This window comes from Narcine bancroftii, chromosome 4 (assembly GCF_036971445.1).
Source record: "Narcine bancroftii isolate sNarBan1 chromosome 4, sNarBan1.hap1, whole genome shotgun sequence".
Lineage (NCBI taxonomy): Eukaryota > Metazoa > Chordata > Chondrichthyes > Torpediniformes > Narcinidae > Narcine > Narcine bancroftii.
Window position 1 is genome coordinate 178995165 of NC_091472.1, and position 25870 is coordinate 179021034.

Consider the following 25870-nt stretch of genomic DNA (forward strand, 5'->3'; position numbering starts at 1 on the left):
TTTAGCTTAGCAAAGAGGTAATCAGGCAATGGCAGTGGGTATTGATGGGTATCAAATGCTGCACTCAGACCAGTTGAGAAATCAGCACACAAACGTATGGAGTCATTCGATTTTTAAGGTTTTTATTTTTTTGACCACCACAATAGCTACAGCCAATGATGAGCAGTTGACCTGTTCAATTACTTCATGCTGCAGCCGTTCCATTTCTTGCCCCATTTCTTGCAATGCTGGGTATAGGACAGGTCGTTTAGGCTTGCAAGTCAGTTTCACATTTGGCAGAAGACAGACTTTCACCTTCACTTTTTGCATCATCTGAGGCCTTCGGAAAATACCTTTGCATGGTGTTGCTTTAGCTGTACCAGTAACTTTTGTGGGATATTTGCCACTTGAAGGGTATGTGCCACTTGCAACTTGTGGCAAATATTGTTGAATGACCAGTCCAGAAGGTTCAATCTTTCGATCCAGTCGAGAGCCATGAGATTGAGGTTGGGACATTTTACCAGATAACACATCCCATTTTCTTCTGTCACTCTTTAAGTTGACAGAACAGTCAAGTGAACCTAACAATTCCAGGATCACCCCCAGAAGCATTCCATTCTGTGTTTTTGGTTGGAGTCACCTCTGGCTGACCGGAGGTGACTTTTTCTTTGATATTGGGGTAACATTAGACCTTGTATTAATTTGAAGCCTCACTGGGATGCTGTTAATGTGCACTTTGACATGTTTCCTGTATTTGGTGTTAGCCACCTTGAAAGTCGCTGTGATAGGTTTCACTTTTGAGGGTGAATTGAACTTATCAGGTGTTTTCTGTCTTCCAGTTCTACAGCATTCTGTAGTATGCCTCAGGTGCTTGCTTTACTGCAGTGTTGATGTCTTTCTGGGCAGTCAGGAATGTAGTGCCACACATTGCAGTTCCAACAGGCTCTGGATGGTTTGGCTGGGTGGGTCACACTTTTGTTGTCTCACAGGGTCTGCTGACTTGACTGTCTGGACACACCGCTTGAAGATGGGGTGTGCTGCTTCCACCATTTTGCTGTTATGTTTCAGATTAATTAAATGTTGGCATTCGGCTGTTAATCTTTGAAGACTCCTGCTCAATCTTCACTAACAAACGCATTCTGAGGTCAGCATCTTGGTGTGACTGCATTCCAGCTTCAAAGACTTGACACATAAAATCGTCTTCAGTTAGTGTGGGGAGTTTAATACGCTCACGCTGTCGATTCACCATACCCACGTATGTCACAAAATCTTCGGTATCTTTCTTGGTAATTTTGAGGCACTCTTACAGATGATTTTTGCTCACTGAATAACTCTGCCAACACGTTAAGTGTTTCCCTGAAGCTGAGCTCACAGGGAAGTTTTGGCAAAATGAAATTTGTGTAGAGTTCATATTCTCAAGTTCCTAATTTCTGCAACAATGACCTAATTTTCAACACATCATTGAACTTGGCAAAGTCGACGGCAAATAAGTCTTCATACATTTTGAACCAAGTTTCAAATGTGCTTGATTCTGGGTCAAATGAGAACTCAATGATAGAGCTCATTAAAGCATCTGCCAAATTTGAATTAACTTCAGGCTCACTTTCTATAGTTGCTGGAGTCCCAACAGACATTTACACTGCCAGCTGGTAAATTAGATTTGCTTGTATTTCTTCAAAGTTTTTCTGCTGCTGCTCGAGGACAGCCTGCAGCTGTTCCATTGTCCCCTTGTCACCAAAATGTTGTCAATGTGCTGAATGTTTGTGCTGTGCTTGCATTTGTGTGAAATACAAGTTTCCACAGAGAGAAATGACAGACATTAGTGCTTCCCAAATCCAAAGAACAAACCCTTTTATTTACAATTAAAGAGCTATAGTATTTACAATCTTCTTGGTCATGAGGGAACTCTCGCGAGCCATCTCACACATGTGACTGGCTAATTGATTGATGGCTCAAGTCCCAAGAACCAGTAACACTATGGGGTTGCTCTTTTTAGGGCATCCTAGCAGGTTCCTTGTGATTTTTAGTCTGCAAGCAAATCACCTTGCGCTAATCTTGAAAAAGTAGCAATCTTTGCATGCATTCTGAATGCTTGTCATCAGTTGAAATAGGACGAAAACTGGAGCTCTGCAATGTGATTTGCATCTCCACAGTTTACACTTACAATTGGTATTCTTCGATAAATATACATTGGTCCATCACTGTATTTCATTTGGTGATGATCTAATGGAGGGCTTGAAAATTAAGATACGTTGACAGGTCTAAAATTAGGAGTCTATTTATATGGGCACAGCATGCATCATGCTGAAGTGAGCATGGAAAATAGTTTCAGCTGTGATTCCACTTTCAATGTTTTCTGATGGTCATTGAATAAATTCATAAAATGTTAAGGGTAAATTTCTTCACAAGGTGGTTAGAAAGTGACTACCACATATAGATGCATTTCAGACCCAACTGGATAAGTACACGAAGAAGATAGAAATAATGTGCTAAACACCAAAATGCTGGAGGAACTCGACGGGTCTTTTCAGCGACTATAGAGACAAAGATTTATTGCTGACGTTTCAGGCCTGAGGCCTTCAAGGAAAAATCAGAAAAGGCAGAAGCAGGATATATCTCAGTCTCAGAATTCAATCAATGGGGGAGGAATCCAGACCAACAAAAGGTGAAACTTGGATACAATAAGGGAGTAGATGAGAATTGATCACATCTGTGAAAGGAGAGTCGATGGGGGAAGAATGGGGTGGGGGGGGGGGGGAAGATATTAATGAAAGGCAGAGAAGTCTAGATTAATGCCATTCGGTTGGAGGGTCCCCAGATGAGGTGTTGTTCCTCCAATTTGTGGGTGGTCTCAGTCTAGCAGTGCACGAGTCCATGGACAGATATGTCGGCAAGGGAATGGGATGAAGAATTGAAAGGCCACTGGGAGATCCTTGTTATTGCAGCACACAGAGCAGAGGTGCTCAACAAAATGATCTCCCAGTCTGCGTCCAGTCCCTCTGATGTAGAGGAGACCACTGGTTGCAATAGATGACCCCTGCAGATTCATATGAATGCTGCTTCACTTGGAAGAACTGTTTGGACCCCAAAATGTTGCTGAGGGAGGAGGTATGCAAGTGGTCACGGGGGTATATCCATAGTGGGGAGAGGAGAGTAGTTTAGGGCATCACGGAGGGAGTGGTCCCTGCGGAAGACAGAGGGGAATATGTGTCTAGTGGTGAGATCACCTAGTAGGTGGTGGAAATGCTGGAGGAGGATGTGTTAGATGCGGAGGCTGGTGAGGTAGTAGATGAGGACAAGGGGAATCCTGTCCTTGTGTGTAGGGGAGGAGGGGGCCAGGACAGATGTGCAGGTAATGGAGGATATGTGGGTGAGTACCAAGTTGGTGGTGGAGGGAAGACCACGTTGTTTGAAGGAGGGCATCTCTGATGATCTGGCATGGAAGTCCTCATCCTGAGTGCAGATGTAACAGAGAAGAAGGAATTGAGAGAATGGAATGGAATCTTTACAAAGGACAGAGTGGGAAGAAGTGTAGTTGAGGTAGCTGTATCAGTTGGTGGGTTTACACAAGATGTCTGAGAGTTTGTCTCCTGAGATGGAGATGGAGAAATCGTGGAAGGGGAGAGTGTGCGAGAGAAGTAACAAGTGAATTTTAGGTCGGGGTGAAAGTTGGGAGCAGAGTGGATGAAGTGAATAAGCTCATGATGAGTACATGAGGCAGCACCAAAGTAGTCATCGATGCAGCAGAGGAAGAGTTGAGGGGCCTTGCCTGTGTAGGCCTGTAACATGGATTGCTCCACATGGCCAATAATAAGACCGGCACAGCTGGGGCCCATGAGGGTACCCATAACTATCTCTTTAACCTGAGAAAATGGGATGAGTCAAAGGAGAAATTGAGGGTGAGGACAAGTTCTGACAGCTGGAGGAGGGTGGTGGTGAAAGGGAACTGGTTGGTTTCATTGTTCAGAAAGAAGCAAAGGGCTTTGAGGCCTTCATTGTGGGGAGCGAAGATATATAGGGATTGGATATCCATAGTAAATATGAGATGGTCAAATTCAGGGAACTAGAAGTTGAAGACGTGTGACGCGTTGCAGATGTAAGGGGGAGGGACTGGACTGGCCAAAACAAAGTCAAGGTTAGTGGAGATGGGGTGGGGGAAGTGGATATCAAGTGATGTCGTAGGGTTAGGGCATAGCAGCCTGACCCTCCTGGTAAATGAGTAAAAAAAGTACAGACTAAGCAATGTTTTAAACTGTTAAAAACTTTTGACGTACATTTAAATACTTCACAACATTTTAAAAATACCTCCAAAGAAATATAAAACTGCTGCATCCTTATCTGGACCCTGATGTGAAGAGAAGGTCAGAAGACATATCAGGCCAACTGCAAGCCTGAAGCAGGGAGCTAGCTGTCAAGCTAATCCCTGGGCGAGTGATTCTGTTGAAGGAACTTCTGCCAAAGTCCCTCTCCCACACTGATTGAGAGATGGCGTCGGGAAAGAATCCAGAAGTGAATTGCCCATGCGCGAAAAGCTGGGGCTTTAGAGATGCCATCAGGAGTTGGACTTGCAATGGACCAGCAGCGATGAGGAAGATCAGCAACTAGAAGAGGTACTGAAAGAAGTTAAAACTTTAAAATAAAGTAAATGCAAAGTCAAAGATATAACCAATATTGATTTATTAATGAGAGAATTTCATGGAATGAAAAAGGAAATGAAAGGAGAAATAAATAGTCTTGGATGCTTTTAATAAAAATATTAAAATAGTTCCTCCACTTCTTTAAGACCCACAAGATCCAAATGGCTTTGTTAAGAAATGGATTCCTGAAGTATCGGAAGAAGCGAACTTTGATGGCCCTATTGAGAAAGAGCACACAGAGCCCTCAGAGCAAAACTGCTAATTAAGTTTCTTCGATATCAAGAGAGAAGATCCTGACCTTAGTGGCAGAAGGGCAAGAGCAAGAAAAGGCCCACTTGAGTATGAAGGGAGTAAAGTTTTATATTACCCTGATATAAGTACAGACTTGTTAAAAAGAAGAGAATTTAACCTAGTTAAGAAAATTATTTTGGAAAAAGGATATTGGTTAGTATTGTGTCAGCTTTGAAGATTTTCCTGCCTAGAGGCAAAAATAAATTATTTTCGAGCTTTGTCCAAGCTAGAAGAGTTTGTGCAAAATTTTCCAATAGCCCAGGTGGAATGAAGGATCAGAAGAACAGTTGTTGATATGTTTTAGATGGACTAAATTTATATGGCAGTTCATGCAGGATTGAATAATCTAGAATACTGCCTACTCATTTTTCTTGTTGGTTTTTGAAAGGTTTTTTATGTGTAGGGTTGGGGACAAGATGTGGTTCAACTCCTGTATCGTTGTTGTGAGTGAGGAAACAGATTTGATTGGACTTAAAGGCAAGGACTCTGGACACAGTTTTGATGGGGAAGGATTTTATTTACAGAAGGCAAGTGTGGGAAATGGTAACAGATGCAACGCACGCACACACACAGAGAGTTAACAGCCGCTGTGGGAAAATAATAGTGGACAATATGGGGAAAACAGTATAGCAACAAAATACACATGCAATGAACTGGTACATGCAGTGATCAAGGAAAAAATTCACAAAGATCCCCCACCACCCCTTAATTCAGTCCAGGCATGCTCAATGCTACAAGGGACACTAATTAAATGCTTCCAACCCTTTTAACAGTGCACATCTTACCAACAGTTTCTCCAGAGGCCTTTCATGTTTCTAGGCCTGGGTCCAGCCCTGGTCGTGAGCAGGTGAAAATGGCTTGGTGCTAGGAGGGTTAATCCAATTACAACAGCCAATGAACCAAGGCCAAGTTCAGGCAGGCTGGAGAGTCCTGTCCAGGTAATTTGCATGGAGCCAACAGCGAGATGTGTATTAATGATTGGGTTGATCAAAACCTTGATTGACAGCTGGTGTCCTCCGACTAGGTAAGAGACAGTGCTATCACGTGACAGCCACAACCCTTCCCAATACAATCATGTAGGAAATTGTGACCTTGGTCACAGCCTGTAAAATAGAGGGAGTTAGTGTTGGGTATTTTCTAAACAACACTTAGTGGGGGATGGGGTTTACTTTGTTTATATATAGTTATATATAGCGCATGACGACCTGTTTTGCCGAAACTGCCAAAATGTTTGGCCTGGAAGTCAGCCTGAAGAAAACTGAGGTCCTCCATCAGCCAGCTCCCCACCAGCTCCCCCACATCTCCATCGGGCACACACAACTCAAAACGGTCAACCAGTTTACCTACCTTGGCTGCACCATTTCATCTGATGCAAGGATCGACAAAGAGATAGACAACAAACTCGCCAAGGCAAATAGCGCCTTTGGAAGACTACACAAAATAATCTGGAAAAGCAACCACTTGAAGAAACACACAAAGATCAGCGTATACAGAGCCGTTGTCATACCCATGCTCCTGTCGGCTCTGAATCATGGGTCTCTACCGGCATCACTTATGGCTCCTAGAACGCTTCCATCAGCGCTGTCTCCGCTCCATCCTCAACATTCATTGGAATGACTTCATCACCAACATCGAAGTACTCGAGCTGGCAGAGTCCGCAAGCATCGAATCCATGCTGCTGAAGACCCAACTGCGCTGGGTGGGTCACCTCTCCAGAATGGAGGACCATCGCCTTCCCAAGATCGTGTTCTATGGCGAGCTCTCCACTGGCCACTGAGACAGAGGTGCACCAAAGAAGAGGTACAAGGACTGCTTAAAGAAATCTCTTGGTGCCTGCCCCATTGACCACCGCCAGTGGGCTGATATCACCTCCAACCGTGCATCTTGGCGCCTCACAGTTCGGCGGGCAGCAACCTCCTTTGAAGAAGACCGCAGAGCCCACCTCACTGACAAAAGACAAAGGAGGAAAAACCCAACAGCCAACCCCAACCAACCAATTTTCCCTTGCAACCGCTGCAACCGTGCCTGCCTGTCCCGCATCGGACTTGTCAGTCACCAACGAGCCTGCAGCAGACGTGGACAAACCCCTCCATAAATCTTCATCCGCGAAGCCAAGCCAAAGATGTATAGTTATAAATGTGCAAACATGTATGCTTCAAATGTAAATCTGTATTCTTTTTTCCATCTGGATTGCCAGAGGAAGTACATGCCAACACATTGGATATGAGTAGAGTTGAGGGATGAGGATTCTGAGGTGGAGGAAGCAGTGGTTATTAAGATGAGTAATATAGTGAAATTCATAAATTTTAATGCTAATGGATTAAACGGGAGGGTGAAAAGAAAGAGAGTGTAAACACATTTTAAAAAAAATAGGAGCAGACTTAGCTTATTTTCCCAGAAACTCATTTAATTGAAAGAGAACATTTGAAGTTCGAGAGACTGGGTTGTGTGAAGTTGCATCTTTGTTTAAGGCAAGGGAAATGGCAGTTTTTATGGAAAAAAAATCTTTCAATTAAAATACAAAATATAGTAACTAATCCTGCAGGGAGATGTGTGATGGTATACTGTCAAATATATTCAGAATTATGGATTCTTTTGAACCTGTAGGCACCAAATGTGGATGATGAGAAATTTATACAGGATACATTTTTGAATTTAGCAGAGACAGATGAGAATATTTCAGTAGGAGAAAATTTTAATTTTTGTTTCGATCTAATTTTACTTCGAACTATTAAAGGAATACCAAGAGCTAAAGCAACAAAAACTACATTGGCATTAATGAGGGACTTGAATTTAATAGATGTGTGGAGAAGAATTAATCCTTGAGAAAGGGATTATTCTTTTTATTCAAATTCCTATTCTAGAATTTATTTATTTTTAATTTCAGCACAATTACAAGGTAGAATATTAGAAGCTGAACATAAGGTGAGAATTTAATCTGATCATTCCCCTTTAATAATGAAGATTGTAATGACTTATAAAGAGAAGTCGGTTAAGAAATGGAGATTGAATTTATTATTATTAAAAAAAACAGATTTTCGTGATTTAATTCGAAGACAAATTCAATTATTTTGTGATACAATCTTGAACTCCATGAATCATGGGTTTGTAATATGGGATGCTTTGAAAGCATATTTCAGAGGCCAAATTATAAGCTTTACTTCTAAAAATTAAGAAAAAGTACATGAAAGAGGTAGATCAATTAGAACAAGAAATAATGGTTTTGGAAAAAGATCTTCAAAGGAGAAGGTCTGAGGCAAAACGTAGGCAACTAATTAATTAAAAAAAACTTCAATGCAATACATTGCAAACTTAAAATACAGAGAAAAAAGATGTACTATGAGTTAGCCGAATGATTGCAAAGTACTTGCATGACAATTGAAAGTAGAAAAGGAGTCAAGAACAATTAATATAGTTAAAATTATTTGAATGTCGTTAGTTATAAGCCACAAGAAATAAATTTTAAGAATTTCTATTCTAAATTATATAGGTCAGAGTCTTTAAAACGTGAAAGTAAAATAGATAGATAGTTATCTCGGATGATTTTATCTAGATTGAGTATGGAAAAACTAACAGAACTGAGTGCTTATTTTACAAAGCTAAAAATTAAGGAGGTAATTGGTTCATTACTAAGTATCTCTGGGAGAAGATAGTTTTCTGCCTGAAGTTTACAAAAAATTTAAAGATTTATTGATTTCTATTTTTGAGTATGTTACATCAAGCATCAACAGCTCGTACTCTCCCAGAATCATTTTCAACTGCAATAATTACTGTGATACCAAAAAAAAGATAGAGACCCTTTAAAACTTTCATCCTATAGACCTATTTCATTATTAAATGCAGATTAAAAAAATCTTGCTAAAATACTGACAAAGAGGGTGACTAAATTATTATTTAAATGAATAAATATGGAGGTAGAAACAGGCAGGTTGAGAAATAATAAGGTTGGTGGCAGTGCAAGGGAGGCAACCGGAAGTGATGAGTTCCGAGATGGTGTGTGATACAGTGGCAATTGGCAGACAATGTGGCCAAATTAATTAGCATTATACATTTCTCACAAAAAAGAGTTGTTATGGCTTCAGATGCAGAAAAAGAATTTTAGAGATTAGAATGGGCCTTTTTGTTTAAAATGTGGGACAAATTTGGGTTCAGCCCAACTTTTATAAATTGGATTAACGCAGTATATAATGATCCCAAATCTAAAGTAGTAACTAATGGACATATCTGCTTCATTCCAATTAACAAGATCAAGTAGGCAAGGATGGCCCTCATCTCCAGCTTTATTTATACTAGCTATGGACCCACCAGCAGAGGTAATTGGGAGCAATTTGGAAATTAAAGGATTTAAGGTTTGTCAAGAAGAGCATTACAATTAGTTTATTTGCAGATGACTTTTTAATATATTTGGCAAAACCAGAAACTTCCTTGTGGAAATTACATTTTAATTTGTAAAAATATGGTAAGATTTCAGGTTGTAAAATAAATTGGGATAAAGTGAAATTGTGCCTCTTATGGAAGGAAATTATAGTCATTGCCAAAGAAATACTCTATTTAAGTAGCCAAAAATGGGATTAAATATTTAAGAATTCAAGTAGATAATCTAACAAATTTATATAAACTCAATAATTTGCCATAACCCAAAAAGGTTGAAGAAGATTTTTTTTTTAAATGGATGTTTTTAACTATAACATTAGTAGGAAGAGTTAATTGGTGTTAAAATGAATATATTTCCAAAAATACAATAGCTTTTTCAAACTTTACCTTAATTATCACCACAGGACTTTTTTCAAGAATTAAATAATCATTTCAGGAAATTTCTTTTGGAAAGGAAAGATGTCAAGAGTTTCTATGAAAATATGAAGTGGAAGGCCTACAACTTCCTAATTTTAAGAATTTTTACCAAGCAGCACAAATGAGATTTCTTACTTCTCTTTTTGAAGGATAAAAAAACTGGCATGGGTTAAAATAGAATTAGATAAAATAGGAGACAGATTAGCAGAGAAATTTATATATAAATAGGATTCAAAATCGTTAGCTGGTGTTAAAACATTTGATTACTATTCGGAACAAGATAAATGATGAAATTTGAATAATAGGAAGTATATTGCCTTTGAATCAAAATCAAGTTATACCTTTTTCAAATGACAATCGAGTTTTAAATATTTGGATTTGTAAAGGTATTACAGTATTGAAGGTTGTTATAAACAAGGTCAATTCATGTCAATTGAACAAATAAGGAATAAATACTGAATAGCTGACAATACTCTTTTATGTTATTTTCAACTGAGAGGATATTTGAGAGAAAAGTTAAGTCCAGCGATGTTGTTATCCACTTGTAGTGAGGTGGAAACTTATTAGGAGAGGAAATACTAAGAAATTTACTTCTGCAATGTACCTTTTATTGCAAACAGGAACTTTTAAATAGGGAGTGCATAAATATGGACAGAAATGAGAGTTGGATTTGTATATTACAATTAATGAGAAAAGATGGCTGAATCTCTCTAGAGATTGAATGTAAGATGTAGATTAGTTCAATACAATTTTTTACTTCAGCTATACTTGGCATCACAAAAATTGAATAGAATGAAATCAAATTTATCAGATCAATGTTTTAGATGTCGTGAGGAGATGGGAACTTTCTTGCAATCAATTTGGTCATGTCCAAAAATACCGCCTTTTTGGATGGATTTAGGATGTTTCTTAGAATAAGTCACAGGCATTATATAAGGAACAAGACTTATGATGAAACTATCAACAAATTAAATTGGTAAAAATAGCATTAGCAGTGGCAAGGAAATGTATTGCAGTGACTTGAAAATCAGATTCACATTTAAGTATGGGAAGATGGAATGCAGAAGTTCAAAGCTGTATTCCCTTGTTGAAAATCACTTAGAGTTTGACAAATAAATGCAGTATATTTTTGTAAATTTTGAGCCTGTATATGCAAATTTTAGTATAAATATTTAGAGGTGTTTTTCCAGCCTCTTGAGACCCGTGTTGTTTCTTCCTTAAATTGATCAAATAAACTTTGTTGGAGTTCTGTCTGTTGGAAGCGATCCTCTGAGCAATCCATGATGTTATCTTTTTCTTTATATCGCTATATATTATATATTTGGGGAGTAAGTGGTCTTGGGAGGAAAGGGGTTATAACCATGTAATGAATGAGATTTTCTTAAATTTAAACATTTGCTCTTTTGTATAATTGTTTATTAATTACATGTATTGAAAATTTTAAATATTCAAAAAAATGTGGAGACCAATTAAATGAGGCAGGAGCACGTGGACATGATGGGTCTGCCAGGATAATCGGGTTTTGTGGATCTTGTGTAGGAGGTAGAAACAGGCAGGTTGAGAAATAATAAGGTTGGTGGCAGTGCAAGGGAGGCGACCGGAAGTGATGAGTTCCGAGATGGTGTGTGATACAGTGGCTTGATGAGTTTTGGAGGGGTAAGTAAGAGGAGGTATCTGAGAGTTGTCATCTGGCTTCAGCCAGATAAAGGTCAGTGCACCAGACCAGGTTTGATGGTGAGGTTCAGATTGGTGTGGAGAGAGTGGAGCGCAAGGCATTCTGAAGGGGTGAGATTGGAATAAGTGAGGGGAGTAGTGAGGTTGAGATGTTTGATGTCACGGCAGCATTTGGAGATATAAAGGTCCAGAGCAGGTAGAACACCTGAATGAGGAGGAAGACATTTTAAAATGAGAGAAGAGATCCGTGGGGGTGGAGAATCATGGTTGTGGAAATAGGCATAGAGACGGAGCCGACGGAAGAAGAGTTCGATTTAATGGCGTGCACTGAACTAGTTAAGGTATGGGCGAAGCAGGATGAAGGTGAGACCTCCACTGAGGACAGAGCGTTTAGTCTCTGAGAGGGGAAAGACTAAGGGGATGATGAATGATGATTAGGGGGAGGTTCAGTGGGGTGGAGGCTGTCACAAAGGGGAGGAGGATGGGGTGGATCAGGAGGTGGAGGGTAGGAAGGGTCCAAGAAAGGATGGGGAGGGTTGGGAATCCAGAGTGTGGAGAGAGAGAGGCATGTGTGCTTCCAGAGCCAGAGTGGGAGTTTGTGATGGAGGCTCGGTCCTGTAGGTCGAAGGGGCAAAGGTGCAAACCTACATCTGAAGCTTGGTCCTGTAGGTTGCTGAGTTCAGGGTGAAAGTTCATGTCAGTCTTGATCATGTTATAATGTGCTGTTGTGGTTAAATTGTGAGTGAATTCTGGCTCATTTTGAGCATGATTCCACATTATTTGATTTATAATGCAGAAGGGGACTGTTGAGCCTATTGGGTCCATGCCAACTCCTAGCAGAAGGATCATATCAGTTATATTTTTCTCATTCTCTGCAATTCATTCTTAGACTTGCCCATGAATCTCCCTTTGATACTTTTACCAATAACATGCACCTGGAGCTGTGAAGCAGCAGCATAAACTGTTGTGCCATCCACAATCTGTTGGACACATTTGTGAGAAATTTAAAGTAGTTGTTTTCTCAGTTCATATTTTTTAAATGAAAATGTAATTCCTAATATGAAATTGTTCATTGTTTTTAATCAGCTGATATAACCCAAGTTGAAGGTGATGAATGCAAAAGTTATGCGATTTGTCTGACTTAAAAATAGACTGACCTCGTGATTTGATTTTATAAAATTTCTGCAAGCGTCAGTTGCTACATGTATACTTCTAAAATCTATCTGATGGGTTCGAGATTATCTAGCAATTGGACTAACTGGGATTAGAGCAAACGAATAATGCAATTATAATTTCAAATGTTGTGCTTTTTTAAAAAAAATGTTGTTGTAGCGGGCAGAGTGGGCGCACAGCACGGTATCACGAACTGTCGCCGGCGCAGTTCTGCAAGCGTGCGGAACGATAATATGGACGGCTGAATACTCAACCAATGCACGACGTGTGAGAGATGCTGAGTGCCGAGGAACGCCACGTAGATCTGCTGAGTCTCCTGCCAAAAGGCACAGGACTCTCGCAGGGCTTAATTTAAACCTTCTGGTCCCGTGGATCGACAGCAAACTTATAGTGATGTCCCACCTTGTCCCGTGGAGCCCGGGACATGCAGTATATAAAAGAAGCTTGTAAACTCTGAATAAGTGAGTCTTGAGTTGACTAATCTGGCACGGGTGTTTGTATTACTTTAGTAGCTCTACCGTAGTAGCCGCTACATTCTTCTTGAAATTAGTGCAGGAATTTGGTATTATTTTTTTTACTGTTGCCCATTAATCAAAATTTTGCCTTAAGGGACCAAATTTCACTTGTTAATTGGATGAGTTTCCATTGAATTTTAGTTTTAACGTGGAATGACGAGGTCAATTGCAAGTGGTAAAAGCTGTTTTGCTGGGATTTCATTCTTATCTGCTGTAATCTCCCTCCCTCATTTGTAACAAGCAGTATGTTGAATAAAATGAAATGTTCTGCACAATTTAGTTACAAAATTTTCTACTATAATGGAAAAAATCACTGATGTTGTCTAATGCTTCAGATGGTAGTAGTACTTGCTGCTTTACATGATGTTGCAAAACAAATCTTACTAACATAATAAACAAACAATGTGTAAATCAAGATGAATACTTGCAATAAAAACAATGATCCAAATTGTGCAGTCGAACAAAATTCCTGCTGATGGTCTCGGAAGGGGCTCCAGATTACCAGCATGTCAGCCCCTTCACTGATGGTCTGTGGGCTTTTGTTTTTGTGGTCCACAGTGAAGAAAGGAATACTTTGGTGGCCTCTGAGTATAGTAAAGGAAAGAACCACAGATTTGGGTTATTCAAATTCTCTTCTGGAAGCAAAATATGTAACTGCAAACCCCAAGCATAATTGATATCAATGTTGCAGATCACATTTGCCATGCGTGAGTTTTTTACATTCAAAATTTGGAATAACTGAAAGGTTGTGAAAAGCACTGTACAAATGCATCCATTTGAATGTCACCTGTTTACAAGGCTTTAAATCAGGCAACACAATTTGTTCCTTAAAAACGGTTTACATCAAGTTAAAGATTTGGACAAACTGATTGCCCTTTCCAAGGGGTGGCATCTCAAGACTGATGTGTCTTTTGGTTAGATCACAGCTGATGTGTAAATTTGATTTTTATTTACTGGTTTTATTTCTGTAACCTTTAATAGCCTTTTCTGAAGACTATTGGTCATTAGATTACTGAAATTGATTTTTTTTGGGGTGAGATACAATTTTAAATGTTTTTTCTTTTCGCATAACCTCCTTCACCTGAATGTTTCAAACACTGCTTTTATTTCATATTTTATGTATGATTGGCCAGATGCTTCAGCTTGCAACTGATGTTACTGTGAGTGTTATGTTATTGCTGTCCCTTCCTAATTTGCATTACTTATTTTAGAACATTTTCAATATACAGCAGGTGATTTCAATGAATATTCCCTATTGTCAATATTGTTTGATGTATTTGTACTGTGGGAAAAAAAAAGTAATTCCATGCTTGGGTATTACTCCAGAAAATGTGGATTTGGAACTCCTTGAAATAAGTCTTGAACTAAGAGCTTGTATTTGTACTTAGATATTGAACAATTTTTGTTTTAACATTGCCACAATGGGCGCTGAGCAGAAAAGAATATACTGTTCTTCCTTTGGAAACTGCCTTGAATTAATCTGTGCTTTTACAATCTCAATGCCTGTTAGTAAACATTCTAACAGTTTTTTTTTCCCCTTTTTAAACATCGTTTGATTTGTGATTTCAGATTTTACTTAATGCTGTTGGAATTGCATTAAGAACAGTTTAAGTAAAGGATGATTAGGTTTTGAAATGGAAAGAGAAACAAAATTTATGTCCCCCATTTTCATTTTTTTAGGTGTCTGATGGAAAAGAACTTTGTAAGGATTGGAAAATGGTTTGTCAAACCCTATGAGAAAAATGAAAAGTCTGTTAATAAAAGGTAAGTATGAAGAAGAGGAATTTCACTTCCATGATTATTGCCTGTATTAAACTGGTTTTATTTGCTGGTGTATTTATTTTAAACTCCGACAAGCAAGTGCAAAAGAATGCTTAAAAGATGGATGTTGAAATTTGTCTTGATTTTCTTGTGCTTTTTATAATTTTCAATGTTAGCTCTGTTGACTTTATATTTGCTACTCCAATCAACACGTCTTTGCATTCATTAGTGAAATTGTTGCAAATTAAGCACAGGCACTGTATACAGATTAGTTATGTTGAAGATGTGCTTAAAATCCAAATTTGAGATGGAATACTTTTTGAAAAATGGAGATAGAATGGGCAGTTGGGTAAGGAAGCAGATGTTGTTGCATTTTAGTGGAAATCTGTAGAATTGGAGGAAAAAATGCAGAACCTAAAATGTTCTACATGTGCCTACATGCAATCTGATTGGAACCTATTATTAAATTTCAGTTAAGTTGACCCTTCACCTTATAGTATTTTGTGCTGCAGCATGCTAATGTATGCCACCACCACAATTAACATTTCAACTGTGGGTATGAGTCAAAGTTGGAAACTAGCAAATGCTAGATGTGCTACAGTATGACAATAAACTATAGATCTTGATAGGCTCCTGTTTAATTGTCTTGAGTGTGATGCATCAGTTACGAAGTTTTGAATATCGTTCAAATATGACTTCAATGTACTGTATTTGTGTTCTTCGTTTCCAAAGTTGTTTGATAGTTCTAGTTGTTCTTTTCTGAGAAGATGGTGTGAATGGTTAAAAGGAGTAAATAAGACTTGTCAGGCTCTGAATTCCTTAGCCAGAAAGCAGATGTTGATGGCCTTTTATTTTCATTACTCAGGGTCTATCATTACAAATTAGATTAAAACGATACACTTTGGCATTGCTAGCTTGTTTGTAATTTAACATGTCCAAATAAATACAAATTGCTCTGGAGGGGGGGGGAAAATCATCATGCAAAGTTCAAAATTTATGCTTGAATGCATTTTGACATTTGAGATGTTGTAAGCTCTCATTTACTCTGTTTTTTGTTCACCATGAAAATTTTTGCCACAATTAGAAGTTAGTGTGCAGTTGAAAGAATACTTTTGAAAAAAGTGGAAGTTCTTATCAATCAAGTCGTTAAATTTCGTTTAATTAAGTAAATCAGAAACCTAAACCTTTTTTCTTGAGGTGGCGTCAGTCACTATTGAAACAGCGGTGAATTGCAGTTTATAAAAGAAAATGCTGAGTAAAAAGTAACTCTAGCCAAGAAACCCAAAGGTATTTAGAAATAATAACTGTATTCATTCAAAAGATGTCAGTGATATCGGTAGTAGCTGGTGTGCATAAAAAAAATAACCAGTTTTGAAAATTATTCTTTCACTTCACTTTATATGCCATAATGATTCTAATTCTGCTTTATTTCAAATCAGTTCTCTGCCTGTTTTTGAATGTGCATAATTGTTTGTAGGCTTTGGTAATACACAGCTATTATCAGAATGCAATATGTGCAGAGCTCTTGAAAATGTGTTGCTTGGAAAGATGGCTGAAGTACTTATGAGAGTGACATTTAAATGCCTTAATACTGTTGCAATTGTACCTACTTGCCAGCAGTGTATTTAGGACCTGCAACTCTGTGAGAGGAAAAAAAATGCTTTGCAAATTAACTTGAAATGTTTCACTTCTCACTGTAAAGCAATAAATATGAAATAACAACCCTGGCAAAAAGACAGACTATCTTAGCCTCTCATAATATTATATACTTCAATTTTCTCGCCCTCTGATACTCCAGAGCAAACAATTGAAATTTGTCCAAACTCTCCTTATGGCCGACACTGCCTAATCTAGGCAGTCTCCCGGTGAACTACCATTGCACCTTCTCCAAAGCCTCCACATCCTTCCTATAATGTGGTGACCAGAACTGCACACAATACTCCAAATGTGGCCGAACCAGTTTTTGGATAGCTGCAGTGTGATTTTCCGACTCTCATCCTCACCCCTACCAATTAAGGCAAGTATGCTGCACTCCACCTTCACCATTCTATTTGTATTTGCCAATTTCAGGAAGCTATGGACGCATCCCATGTGTCCTCTGTATATCAGTGTTTCTAACGGTATTGATATTTGCTGTTGTCTCTTAAATTTGACTTTCCAAAGTGCAACACCTCACTTTTCTGGATTAAATACCAGTCAGCCATTTCTCTGACAGTGTTTTGAAATAATTGGTATCCTGTTGAAAAATTTGGTAGACTTTCTCAATATCCACAACTCGACCAATCTTTGTGGTGTCTGAAAACTTACTCTTTAGTCCACTTAAATTTTTCTCCATGTTCACAACATCCAAAGCCCAACCCTTGAGTTTTTAAACACAGACTTTCTCCACAGGCCATGCAGACAACCATTAATAAGTCTCTTCTTTTCCAGATGCAAGTAGATTCTACCTGAACATTCTTTATCACTCATTTTCCTACCAATGATGCAAGGACCACTGGCCTATAATTTCCTAGTTTGTCATGTGGAATGGATTTCATTAGGCTTGGGGACTTGTTCACCACAATGTTCAAGAGAACGAACACCACCGCTAATTTGATTTGATCATACCCTAGAATATCAGCATATTTGCTCCCTGATCTCACAATTGTCCACATACTTCTCTATGGTGAATACTCATAGGAAGTGCTTATTTAGCATCATTCATCTCTTCTGTCTCCAGGCACAAATTCCCTCCTTTGAACTCAAATGTTCTGCCTTCTCCCTGTCTCCCTGTTTTTAATGTATGTATAAGATACCATGGGATTCTCTTAAATCATGCTTACTAAAGATACTTTATGGCCCCTTTGCCACCTTCCTGATTCCCATATAACCATATAACCATATAACCATTTACAGAGCGGAAACAGGCCATGTTGGCCTTTCGATTCCGCACCGGTTCACTGATGTCCATGCCGGCTCCTTGAACATTCCCTTTTGAGTTCTCTCCTTATTTCTTTATTTTGCAATTCCTGTCTGATTTCAGCTTATTTTCTTTTACACCTACCTCTGAAACTCTTGAGTTCTGGCACAGTTGTGCCCTTTCCCAAGTTGTACAAACTTAGTTTTTGAAGAATTGGAGGTGGATGGGTAACTTGATAGAAGTATGTAAAATTACAAAATGTATAAATTAGATAAATGGTTTTTTTTATAAAGATGTAAATGATAAACGAGAAGATATAGGTTAAAAATAAGAGAGTAAACGTTAAAGGAGATGTGGGAGGCCATCTTAAAAAAAAAAAGTGGTTGACACCTGAAACAATTTGCGAGGAGAAGTGGTAGAAACAGATATCAATATTTGAAAGGCATTTGGACAGATGAGCAACCAAGGAGTAGAAGGGTCAGGCAGTGTGCAGGCTGGTTGGGTTAGTTAAGTTTGATGTCATCGTTGATTCAGGTATGATAGACCTAGAGCTTGTTCCTGTGCTGTACTGTTCTGTGTTCATTGTCCAGCAACAGGGAATCTTCAAGCTGGCTCAGTTTCCATGTACACTAATGCATTTTTGCAGTATACTTGAGGAGGAATTTTTGATAACTTAATTATGCAGTCTCCAGAAGTAAATGACAAATTGACATATATTGAAATGTTATAAAGAATCTAACAATCAATGGATGGAGAGAAGCAGTTGGGTCTATCAAAGGACAAAAGCCAGTATGAACATTTCACTGTGAGCCTTGTATTTATCAAATTTCTTCAGTGTCCTGTCTTGAGAAGCTCCAAGGTAGAGTTGGCCTTCTCACTGCTGAACCAAAAGATTGCATCTTTTCTTTTCCTGACATTAAAGTTGCCAAGAAAAATCAGCAAGTCCCTCTTTGGGCTACAGACCAAGACATTTAATGGGGTTGAAATAGAGGTCTTCCTTTGTCAATTCTAGAGCTTTCACTTTGAGGCATGTGCTCTAATGACTGCAGTGTGTTGATTCTGTTCTAGGCCTTCTCTCAATCTGCAAAGGAGTTGATGAGACAATAAAATAGAATGTTCATGATGAAGAAAATCATTTTGTGCACATGACGTTTCTTCACATTGTCTCCCTCCTGCTCATCAGGTCAATGTTTTGTGTTCTTGACTTGTGATAGTAGAGCACATTCACTTCTTGAGAGTCAAGTCAAGTTTATTGTCTGTCAATTGCATAAGTACAACCTGACAAAACTGCGTTCTCCGGTCCCAAGTGCAAAACACGCAGACACACAAACAGACTTAACACATATAAGATGAACAATACTCGTGCAGGACAAGAACTCATATTTTACAATAAATAAATATAGTTTCATGAATATGAGAGTCTTGGTTATTTAATGTGAGCAGTTCCTGTGGTCAGTCAGCAAATTTCACTGCCTGTGGAAAGTAACCGTTTCTCAGCCTGGTGGTGCTAGCTCTGATACTCTTGTATTGCTTGTATCACTTTTTTGACAGGACCACCTCAAAGATGCTGTGTGCAAGGTGGAAGGGATCGCAATGATTTTGTACACCCACTTCAGACAATGATCCTGGTTGATCACCTCAATTGTGGGGGGAGGGTGGGAGGACTCTTATGGTCCTGTGGATTGATCTCTAATCCAATTCTCTGCAGCAACCGTTCCACACTGTGATGCAGCCAGCGAGAATGCCCTCGATAGAGCTTCTGTAGAAGATTGACATAATGGTGGATGGTAGCCTTGTCTGCTTCATTCTTCTCAGGAAGTGTAGTTGCTGTTGTGCCTTCCTGACAAGTGAGGAGATGTGTGTCCACGATAGGTCACTAGTCAAGTGAACTACAAGGAATTCGGAACTCTCCACTCCAGAGTTATTGATGTGTTGTGGAGGGTAGTTATTTCTGCAGCTCCTGAAGTCCATAATCATCTCCTTTGTCTTGTCCACATTGAGGCTCTGGTTGTTACTTGAACCCTATCACAAGTTTCCTCCCCTCCCCCCCAACCCCCACCACCATTTCTCTGTAGTGCAATTCATCGTTACTGCTGACGAGGCCAACTTTTGTTCTGTCATCTGCAAATTGATGACAGTGGAGTTGCATTTCATGGATCAGTAACGTGAACTGGACCAGGCTGAGCACACAGCCTTGAGGTGGGCCTGTGCTCAGCGTGATGGTGCTGGACGCACTGCAAATGGCTCAGACGGACTGTGACCTTTCTGTTAGGAAGTCCAGAATCCAGTTCCAGAGAGGGATGTTGACTCCCAGCAAGAACAGCTTCTCCACCACCTTCTGGGGAACGATGATATTAGATGCCGAGTCTTGACATGCTGAGTTTCATACTTTATACTGTAGAGTGTTGTTGCCTCTGCATAGTTTCTTTTATCATCAGGCAGCCAGCATACCAACTACTAAATCGAAGGAAGTCTTCCTCATCTAGTTAAGGGGGGGTGGGGAGGACTTGGATGACTGGAGACCAGACTTCGCTGCATGAGGCTTTGTACATGCAGGTAGATAGATGCTCCTTTGCATGCATATGTACACGTACAGATGCAAGGTTTGAGCAGAGGAGCCCTTGCATTTTACCTCCACACTTGTTTTTAATACTCTTCTCTCACATGCCCAGGTGCTCTCTGATCTTCGGCTGGAGTTACAGGAACACTATCTCACCTAGGAGGCAGGAGGAGGGTGTCATGATAATGAATATGTATGAGATGTACCGGAAGTCACGTGGTATGAGGGAGAGATAAGAACACAAGCAGGAGAACAAAGGAAATGGGAGAATAAAGCCACTGAGAAGTTTACCTGATAAAACTTGTGTTTAATGTTTTATTAACTTCACATTTCGGGCCACAAATGTGACAGAGGGTAGATGGGCAACAGTCAGAAGAGGAAAAGGGAACAGGCAGGCAGTGCAGAACACCCCTGTGGCTGTCCCCCTCAATAACTAGTATACCATTTTGGATACTGTTGGGGGGGAGGGGAACCTACCAGGGACAAGCCACGGAGATCATTTCTCTGGCATGGAGTCTGATCCTATAGCTAAGAAGGGGAGGGAGAAGAGGCAAAGCTATGCATTTCATAGTTCGGGGGACAGATGAGAGGTTCTGTGGAAGAGATAGAGTGTCCCAGATGGTATATTGCCTCCCTGGCGTCAGGGTCAGATCAAGTTCACAGCATTATCAGGAGGAAGGGTGAGCAGCCAAATGTCATGGTCCGTTTAGGGACCAATGACATGGGTAGGAAGAATGAGGAGGTCCTGTAAGGAGAGTTCAGGGAGTTGGGTTGAAGGACAAGACCATCTTACAACATTGCTATAAAATAAAATAGCAGTGCATGAAAAGTAGGGCAGTGTCTTTATTGATTATTCAGAAATCTGATGGCAACAGGGAAAAAGTTGTCCTTTTGCCGTTGAGTGCTTGTCTTTAGGCTCCTGTATCTTTTTCTTGGTGGTAAAAGTGAAGAGAGCATGGCCTGCATGGTGAGGGTCTTTGAGCATAGCAACTTTTTTTTTAAGATACCACCTCATGTAGATATCCTCGATGGAGTGAAGTCTGGTGCCTGTGATGTTGCAGGTTGAGTTAACAACCCTCTGGAATTTATTCTTGTCCTGAGAATTGGCACCTGACAAGATATTCCCTCGGACCTTGAGGGAGACTAGTGTAGGAATTGCAGGGTCTCTGGCAGGAATATTTAAAATGTCCTAGGTGTGTGATGCCAGAGAATTGGACCCCCAAGTTTTTCCTTTGCTTGAAAAAGGCTTCAAAAGTAACCCTGGAAATGATAAGTGAGCCTGACATCATTAGTAGTTCAATTATTAAAAGGTTTTCTAAGAGTTTGGATATACAATTATTTGGATAGCCATGGACTAGGGTTTGGGGATAGTCAACATGGATTTGTGCTTGGTAGGTTGTGTTTAACCAATCTTGTAGAGCAGTGGTTCTCAACGTTTTTCTTTCCACTTGCATATCACTTTAAGTAATCCCTATACCATCGGTGCTCTGTGATTAGTAAGGGATTGCTTAAGGTGGTCTGAGTGTGGGAAGGGAAGATTGTGAATCACTGCTCTAGACTCAATTGTTACTAAAATATTTTGCTTGAGAAAAATTGTCATTGGCCCATTTCCTTTGAAGTTATGAAACCATGCACATGTTGAGCCAGTTAGGTACGATTAAATCAGTGGTGTTCAAACTTATTCTTTCCACCCACATACCACCTTAAGCAATGCCACACTAATCACAGAGCACCTATGGCATAGTAATGCTTAAATTTGTATGTGAGTTGAAAAGAAAAAGATTGAGAACCACTATTGTAGAGTTCTTCAAGGAGGTTACCAGGAAAGTTGACTAAGGAAAAGGTGTGGATGTTGTCTACATGGACTTCACTAAGGCCTTTGACAAGGTCCCACATGGAAGGTTAGACAGAAAGGTTCAGATGCTAGGTATTCATGAAGTAGTGAACTGAATTTGACAATTGCTGGACCGGAGAAGTCAGAGAGTAGTGGGAAGTGATTGCTTCTCAGACTGGAGGCCTGTGATGAGTGGTGTGCTTCAGGGATCACTTCCGGGACCATTGTGGTTTTTCATCCAGACCAGTGATATAAATGACAATCTGGTAAATTGGATCAGCAAGTGTGCAGATGACACTAAAATTGGAGGTATTATGAACAGCGAAGAAAGTTTTCAAAACTTGCAGAAGGATCTGGACTATCTGGAAAAATTAGATGAAAAATGGCAGATGGAATTCAATGCAGACAAGTGCGAGTGTTGCATTTTGGAAGAACAAACCAAGAAAGTACATACATGGTAAATGGTAGGGCACTGAGGAGTGCGGTAGAACAGAGTGATCTGGCAATCCAGATATATAATTCCCTGAAAGAGGTGTCTCAGGTGGATCGGGTTGTAAAAGGAGCTTTTGACATATTGGCCTTCATAAATCAAGGTATTGATTACAGGAGTTGGAATGGTACGTTAAAGTATTGTGTGCAGTTTTAGTCCCTAACTATAGGAAAGACATCAATAAGATGGAAAGAGTGAAGAAAGATTTATTAGGAGGTTGCCCGAACTTCAGAAACTGAGTTACAGGGAAAGGTTGAACAGGTTAGGACTTTATTCCCTGGAGCGTAGAATGAGGGGAGATTTGATAGAGATATTTAAAATTATGAGGGGTTAGACAGAGTAAATGTAAATAGGATTTTTTCCACTGAGGGTAGGTGAGATACAAATCAGACCATTGGTTCAGAGTGAAAGGGGAAAAGTTTAGGAGGAACATGAGGGGCAACTTCACACAGAGTGGTGGGGGTGCGGAACGAGTTTGCAGCTGAAGTGGTGAATGCAGTCTCAATTTTAACATTTAAGAAGAATTTGGACAGGTACATGGATGAGAGAGGTGTGGAGGCCTATGGACTGGGTGCAGGTCAGTAGAACTAGGCAAAAAAAGATTCAGCACAGACGAGAAGGGCCGAAGTGCCTGTTTCTGTCATGTTCTATGTACATTTTTTTTCTTCAGATACAGGAATTTCAGAGTTGAAAATGCAGATCAGATCACAACAATGACCTTCTCCATCGATTATATCTACACTTCTTGCTGTCTGAGAAAAGCAGTTCATGTGTCACAGTTACTCATCTCACCCCAGTCACACTCTTCTCCCTCCTCTGGTGGGAAAGCAGATTCATGAATGTGAAATTACACCACCATGAATGAATCTTGCACTGGGAAAGATAATGTTGCCTTCACTCTGTTCCAACCAATCTCTGTAACTCTATTTTCTGAACCTTTGCATGGGCTAAATTGTTAGTATGCAAAATTAACTTTTTCCAATGTAGCTTATGACATGTAACAATGAACTTTAGCTTGAAATTCCAATCCATTTCTTCAAGAAAAACCTGCCATGTGACAGAATATATTGTTTGAGAATGCTGATTACATTAATTTCCTGTATCTTTTAAATGAAAAATAAAAGGTAAGTGTACCTTCTCTAATTTTGAGAAAACCATTCTCAGAATTATACTAGTTTAATGCTGAGTAAATGCGCAGCTTCATTAAACTTTTCAATTGAGTCTGCGTTCATCCTCATGGCACCTGTTGATCATTCCTTCTCGTTATGATCAGTTTCCTTGAACTACAAGTGTAGTAAAGTAAACTTGTAAAGACTAAGAAAGTTGAGCAGAAACAGGCCAATTGACCTGTCAAGCCTGCTCTGCTATCCAACGAGATCTGACAGTGTAATGTCCACTAAATCATTTGCACAGATTTATGATTTATTTGAAGAGAAATCCAATATCGAGCATGTTTTAAATTGTTATAAAAGGTTGAAAATGATAAAGCTGGATATCATCCACTGAGAGAAACAGGATTTATATTAAAGATTCCCCTTCACTCTCCACCCTCACTTGTATATTGACCTAATGAGCAGGAGGGACAGACAGGAAGCGAAATGTCATTTACTTGGCAAAGTTGTTAATTTGAAATATTGTATTTCTCTCCATATACTGCTTGACTAATTGAGCATTTTATTCAATTTCCGATCTATCCGACATTTGCAATACTTTGCTGATGCATTGTTATTTTTAATTGATATGCATTTCAAAAGTGATTCAAATCGTAAATATTTTCAGTGCTGCCTCCACCTCTAATTTTATTCCAATTATTGGGCCTATTGCTTCATAAATAGTCTGAGCTTTGACCCTGGCTTTTAGAAACAAGGAGATGTTTTATTTGATGCCACATTTTAGAATCTGTTCCTTTGACTGATTGTGTGGGTGTCCTGTTTATTTGAGTGGATTGGAGTTGTAAGGACAAGCATGAAGGATTTTAGCCAGTTTGACTGCATGAATGATTGTAAACCTGACAGTTCTGAATTCTGTTGGTACTATTAAGGCATTTGCTGACACTTGGCAAATGTCAGGTGGATTTGTGGATGTCAAGACCTTGTGCGTGATGGCCTGGATGATAAACTCAACTGTGCATGCAGCTCAATGATGGATGTATACTTACTGTTTTTTTTTTCATCAGGGTCATTAACTTGTTTTTGCCTACAGAATTCACCTCACAGTTTGAATTCCTGTCAAACAAATATTATTTGCTAGGCTTAATGGAATTTTTGACTTTTCTCCAGATATTACAAAGGTATCTTTTGAATGAAGAAATGGATTTGTTCATTCCTGACTTCTGTAGCTCTTCACACATTTAAAGTTTAATCATTCATGCTGAGTTTACTTGTTTGCTGCTGTATAACTTTACTTGCAGTCATAAACTAGTGCTTATCTGAATTTTCTGTTGATTTCTTTCAACTTTGTCATATAATTCAGGATTGTGATGGTCATCACATCATTTTGAACTAAAAAAAATCCAGTCATGCCTGTAAGGAATTTGGATTCACCAATATGACACAACAGCACAAAATTATCCATGCAGTTTATTACCACCACAAAATTGGAGGAAAGATTTTTGGGGGCTAATGCGTTCATCTCACTGATACAAATTATCCCATTTGATATACCTTTTGTATTCAAGCAACTTAAGTTCCCTCTTCAACTCAGCTTAGCTGTGAGCATTAACAAGATGCAAATACACTCATTAAAAGTTGTTAGCCTTGATCTTAACTCATTTTTCTATTAATTTTCTGTATGTTAGTTGCCCATAACTGGAGTTAAAGAAAAATCTACATTTTTGCACTAGATGCAAAAGAACGAAACGGCGTTCTCTGAAGCACTTCAATGTTGAAATCAATTAAGTTTACACATTATATAATATAATATAAATATAATATTTCAAATTAACAACTTTGCCAAGTAAATGACATTTCGCTTCCTGTCTGTCCCTCCAGAAACAGCCCCCTCCTGCTCATTAGGTCAATATACAAGTGAGTTTACATGCCTACTTAAAGAGAACTATATTAAATATTCCTATTTCAATTTATTTTCAATATGAAGATTTTTGTTTGTAACTTTAATTAAACTGCACAACTTTTATCCCTTGATTTGATTATTCATGAAATAATTGCATATTTAGATTTTTTTTTTCATTTACAAGTGTGAAAAAGTGCAAACATGTTGATTGCCAGTAAAATAACCCAAGCCATGCTGGTTATTGCAACTCATTA

The 25870-nt window shown here is 39.1% G+C and overlaps 1 protein-coding gene across 4 annotated transcripts in view; it reads left to right on the plus strand.

The window, feature by feature from the left end:
- The window catches only part of LOC138761280 (mediator of RNA polymerase II transcription subunit 13-like), a 246699-nt gene that overhangs the window by 131005 nt on the left and 89824 nt on the right, over positions 1-25870 (plus strand). For all 4 annotated transcript variants that reach the window (XM_069933152.1, XM_069933155.1, XM_069933153.1 and 1 more), the window contains one exon: positions 14741-14824. In XM_069933152.1, the coding sequence (XP_069789253.1) occupies positions 14741-14824 (84 nt within the window). The remainder of the gene's footprint in view (positions 1-14740; positions 14825-25870) is intronic.